Source organism: Cariama cristata, unplaced genomic scaffold (assembly GCF_000690535.1).
Source record: "Cariama cristata isolate BGI_N322 unplaced genomic scaffold, ASM69053v1 scaffold43131, whole genome shotgun sequence".
Lineage (NCBI taxonomy): Eukaryota > Metazoa > Chordata > Aves > Cariamiformes > Cariamidae > Cariama > Cariama cristata.
The window spans coordinates 4,057-6,722 of record NW_009600678.1 but is presented as its reverse complement, the minus strand read 5'-3'; the positions used below and the strand labels follow the sequence as shown (position 1 = coordinate 6,722).

The 2,666-nt window shown below is 41.3% G+C and overlaps 1 protein-coding gene across 1 annotated transcript in view; it reads right to left on the bottom strand.

Moving 5' to 3' along the window:
• The window catches only part of HAPLN1 (hyaluronan and proteoglycan link protein 1), a gene marked incomplete at its 5' end in the record, with an annotated part of 8,678 nt that extends 6,261 nt beyond the window's left edge, over window positions 1-2,417 (bottom strand). The window contains one exon of the mRNA XM_009710092.1: window positions 2,115-2,417. Within this exon, the coding sequence (XP_009708394.1) occupies window positions 2,115-2,417 (303 nt within the window). The remainder of the gene's footprint in view (window positions 1-2,114) is intronic.
• Between the last annotated feature and the right edge of the window lie 249 nt (window positions 2,418-2,666).

The following is a 2,666-nucleotide window of genomic DNA, read 5'->3' as shown; positions in this document are numbered from 1 at the left end:
TTTTTTTTTTTTTTTTGAGAATGTCTTATACTCCCCTGATTCTGGGGCCCTTGGCATTTTTCCAGCTTCCTTACATAAAGTTGAAGGCTTCATACCATCAGAAGACTCCAGCAGTCACTACCACCACTGGAAATGCACGGTGTCCTAACCACTTCTCATTTTCCTTGGCTGTTCCTGAGCTGAGAGAATCAATATTGGGTGTTGCAGAAATAGCTCGTTGCCCATAGCCGCTATCTTTGGCAATTGCAACCTGGTGGCAAAGTGGGTTATTATAAGCTTTTCCCTTTACAGTGAGAAAGCTGTTAAGCGTACATAAGCTATCTGAAGTGTTGAGCTGAAAATAGGAATTTGGTGTCTTGGGACTGTGACTGGGTTTATTGTGGCTATTAAGGTAAGCTTGGGACATGAATAGTCGAGAACACAGCAGGGACATGTGAGGATAACAGCACCTGGTGAGTTGCTGGTTAAGCAAATGGACACTGAGAGCAGCAGAAGTCCAGATTTTCTGCTGGCCCCTTGAGAGACTCACAAGGCACTGAACTTTAGGGAACTAGAAAAGATGGTGCTCAGCTCTGTATATCACTCTATTGCTGTGTAGTATTCTGTCTTGCAGGTCGGTTTAACAGACTCACCAGGAATGAGATGCATTTTAGTGTCGTGTCTTTGATTTCTCTGCTACTTATATACCTTAACCTCACCTTAGCTCATCCTTCTTTCTCCCTCTTTCTCTCTTGCTGAATCAATGCACAAACAATATTTATCTGTCAGTACTTTTTTTTTTCCCCAGAAGTGATCTTTCTGTTTCCTTAAGAGATACTGTCCAGCTGCTAGTGTTCAAAAGGGTGGTGATTAGTGAACAGTAGTCAGAAACGTTTACTCTGCAAGCATTATAAGTAGTGCAGCTAACATTTTAATTATTTTCCCTTTTTTTATTTTATTCCTCAGTGTTATTTCTATAGTACAGAGTTAAATCTGCATATGAGAGATGAGGTCATATAGGATTTCACCTTGGATAAATGAAGCAAGAAAAAAAATGAACCAGCATTTCATGGAATGATGTAGCATGATAAAAATCAACTAAACTTTTGTTTCAGACTGCATGCAGTCTAATTTAATATTGCTGGTTTGAGGATTTGGTTTCTTTTCGAGAGGGTGGAGCAGACTTAGCACTAGAGCGTATCTTCTGAGAGAAAGGCTTATGTTTATTTTTTGGTGTGCTGTAGGACAAAAATGCTTCATTGTTGATAAGCAATCTGTGCATAAACAAAAGAGGCTATGCTCCTTGGTCTGTGCGGGCTGCAAGCCAAACATGTGCAAAGTTGCATAGAAATAATCCACAAGTACGATGCTGCAGAGGATTGTAGACTCCTTTTGCACATGTTTACTTGCAGCGTTCCTTTCATTCACAGCTATGCTTTCGAAATCCTTTTCAGCCACTAGATTAAACCTGAAATGATAGCAAGCTGAGATCAAGTCCTTTCATACCTAAAGTAACATCTAATAGCAAAAGAGCTTGCAGTCGCTAAAATAAGGTTTAGAGCAGACCAAGCCCAGAGCAAAACTGAACAGGGTTTTGGCAGTGTGCTAAGATCAGGAATCAAAATTATTAGGCCTAAAAGCTAGAAATAGGTTTGCTGATAAGGAAGTATTAGTCATATTAGACCTGGTACATGAGCAGGAGCTGCTTGACACAACAGCACAAATGAAGTGGTGATCAGAATTTTGTTTTGGTGACATATTGAAGTTGTAAAACATCGTAATTGTAATTGAATTCAACAGTAAAGCTCAATTAATGAATCATAGGTTTCTTTATCACTTTAACTGAAATAAACTGGGCATATATCAACATTAAAAGAGTATATATAAATTTTAATGGGGTGAAAGTAGAGATATTAGAACCTCTGCCAACCCAAGTTCTGAGTTGTAAAAACAATCTACGTGAACACGTGGCAAGGACAACTTTACTCTGCGCATGTGTCTGTGTAAATTCAACAGGAACATTTTCCAAGCCTAACACAAGCTTTGACAACCCAAATACCACTTGCTGCCATTGGAGTTTCTTTCCTAAGCACAGAAACAGTCGTTTGCTAGGGAGGGGTGAAGAAGATTCTTACCGTTGAAGTTTGAAGTAAAACAGAAAACATCATATCGGCTTTTATCTTTATCCCAGAACCCGTAATTCCTGACCCCAGGCACTGTGTTCTTCCCTCCGCAAGGCTCCCTGGGTTTGGTGATGGGGTACTGCACGGAGCCATCACTGAGCCAGCCGGCATTACACCAGTCCAGCCCTGACCTCCAGGCATCGTAGAGCTGGTCAAAGGAGGCGATAACAGAGTCTTGGTCCAAACACGCTTGCTGAGCCTCGTGGAAGTTTAAGTTGTAACGGCCCAGCCGTGGAGAGTAAGGGAATACGACACCTAAAGTGGTAGAAAGAGGGTGAGTTACTGGAAAATGAAAGAGAAGAAGAAAGGGAAACAGCATTTACAGTCACCAGAAGGAGAAATAATGGTTTAATCCATGATGTGTGTCAGACTGTTAAGTTGTTTTATTTCTGGGGAAAAACGCACTGTTGGCACCTCAGCCATTAGTTCTGAGAAGGGGATAGGGCTGCCACCTTACCTAGCCAGCTTGTCTCCCCGTAACCTCATTCCTTTCCCAATGGGAAC